Here is a 1,765-nt window from a genome sequence, read left to right on the forward strand (position 1 = left end):
ATGAAAGAGTTGGGAGAACTGAGATATTTTTTAGGAATAGAATTTTCTAGATCAAAAGATGGGATTCCCATGGCACAGAGAAAATATGCCTTAGAGTTGATTGCTGAGTCTGGATTAGCAGGATCCAGACCCAAAGAAACACCCATGGAACAAAATCTCAAACTAACAAGTGTAGAGTTTGACAAAACTTTAAATGTTGAAAATTCGGAGGATGACAAAAACTTGAATGATTCTCCAGTAGATGAAGTAATGGAGGACAGAGGGAGATATCAAAGGCTAATTGGAAAGTTGTTGTACCTAACCATTACTAGACCTGATATTTCATATGCAGTTCAGAGTCTAAGTCAATTTATGCAATCTCCAAAAAATTCACATTATGAGGCTGCCTTGAATGTTGTTAAGTATATCAAGAAACAACCTGGTTTGGGATTGTTGATGTCAAGTGGAAGTGCAGAACAAGTTGCCTCATTTTGTGATTCAGATTGGGCATCTTGCCCCATGTCTAGAAAGTCTGTAACATGATACTGTGTCAAGCTAGGAGAATCTTTAATCTCATGGAAGGCTAAGAAGCAAAACACTATATACAGGAGTTCTCACCGGGCAGAATATAAAAGCATGGCACATATAGTTGTTGAATTGGTTTGGTTGGGTGGATTATTGAAGGAGTTGACTCTAAATTTGAAGCTGCCTATGGTACTATACTGTGACAACAAAGCAGCATTGCAGATTGCTGCTAATCCAATATACCATGAAAGAACGAAACACATAGAAATAGACTGTCACTTTGTAAAGAAAAAGATACAAGATGGATTGGTGAAGACATTACATATATCCAGTCAAGAACAACCAGCTGATGTGTTGACCAAAGCATTAGGACATCAACAACATAGCTATATGATTTCCAAGTTGGGAATGAAAGACATATTCCTTCATTCTCAACTTGAGGGAGAGTGTAGAAATATAAAGACTAGTAGTATATAGATTGATTCTTATGCAGTTTGATAGTTGTACACAAGTGTAGTTATGGTGTACACTTCTAGAAGGAAGTTAGTTTTAGTGAATTAGTTAGTCAAAATCTGTTCCCTATATAATTAGATTGTACAACACATTATTGCACATGTTGAATAGAAAAGAAATCATTTCCACATCTCTCTTCTCTCAATTATTCTCTCTCTATAACTACCTTACCTACCCTAGGCTGCAATAGGTTGTAATCTGGTCATTGCAAGGGATAGGGGTTAAGAGTTTAATTCCTAGGTTGCAATAGGTTATAATCTGAACATTGCTCAATTTAGTGAAGCTGGAAATCCTACTCAGGTAGGTCGTGGTTTTTAATCCATTGAGCAAGGAGTTTTCCATGTAAATATCTTGCCTTATTTACTTCCCATTATTATCTATGAAAACAATTTAGGGACCCTGTCCCTTAGACTATTTCAATGAACTCTCAGGTTGTGAACTAGCTAAGTGTGAACCCCATAGGTTCCATCAAGAAAGTTACACTGTATTTTACGTCTTGACTTATAATGGAATTAACAGGCAATAGGAAAATTTAACATACCTGGTAAGTATTCAGCTATGTTCTTTTATTTCATCAAATGGTGAGAATCATTTATAGGAGATGTTTAATGAGCAGAATTTAATATAAATTCATCCATTAGTACTAATTGATAACTGAGGTAAAGCAAAAGGTTTGCAACGTATGAAATAAAAACCCTTAAGCTGCTATAAGTTCTTTCCTAGTAATTAATTACTATAGCAATTATTT

The 1,765-nt window shown here is 35.3% G+C and overlaps 1 protein-coding gene across 1 annotated transcript; it reads left to right on the forward strand.

Annotated features, from left to right (window-relative positions):
* Nucleotides 1-522, forward strand: LOC132038201 (uncharacterized mitochondrial protein AtMg00810-like). The gene has a single exon (XM_059428911.1). It carries the CDS (start codon nt 1-3, stop codon nt 520-522), a length of 522 nt encoding a protein of 173 aa, XP_059284894.1.
* The last annotated feature ends 1,243 nt before the right edge of the window (nt 523-1,765 follow it).

Source organism: Lycium ferocissimum, chromosome 11 (genome assembly GCF_029784015.1).
Source record: "Lycium ferocissimum isolate CSIRO_LF1 chromosome 11, AGI_CSIRO_Lferr_CH_V1, whole genome shotgun sequence".
Classification (NCBI taxonomy): Eukaryota; Viridiplantae; Streptophyta; class Magnoliopsida; order Solanales; family Solanaceae; genus Lycium; species Lycium ferocissimum.

Excerpts from the sequence above, each read along its gene's own strand:
- LOC132038201 (XM_059428911.1), top strand. The coding sequence starts at position 1 with ATGAAAGAGTTGGGAGAACTGAGATATTTTTTAGGAATAGAATTTTCT.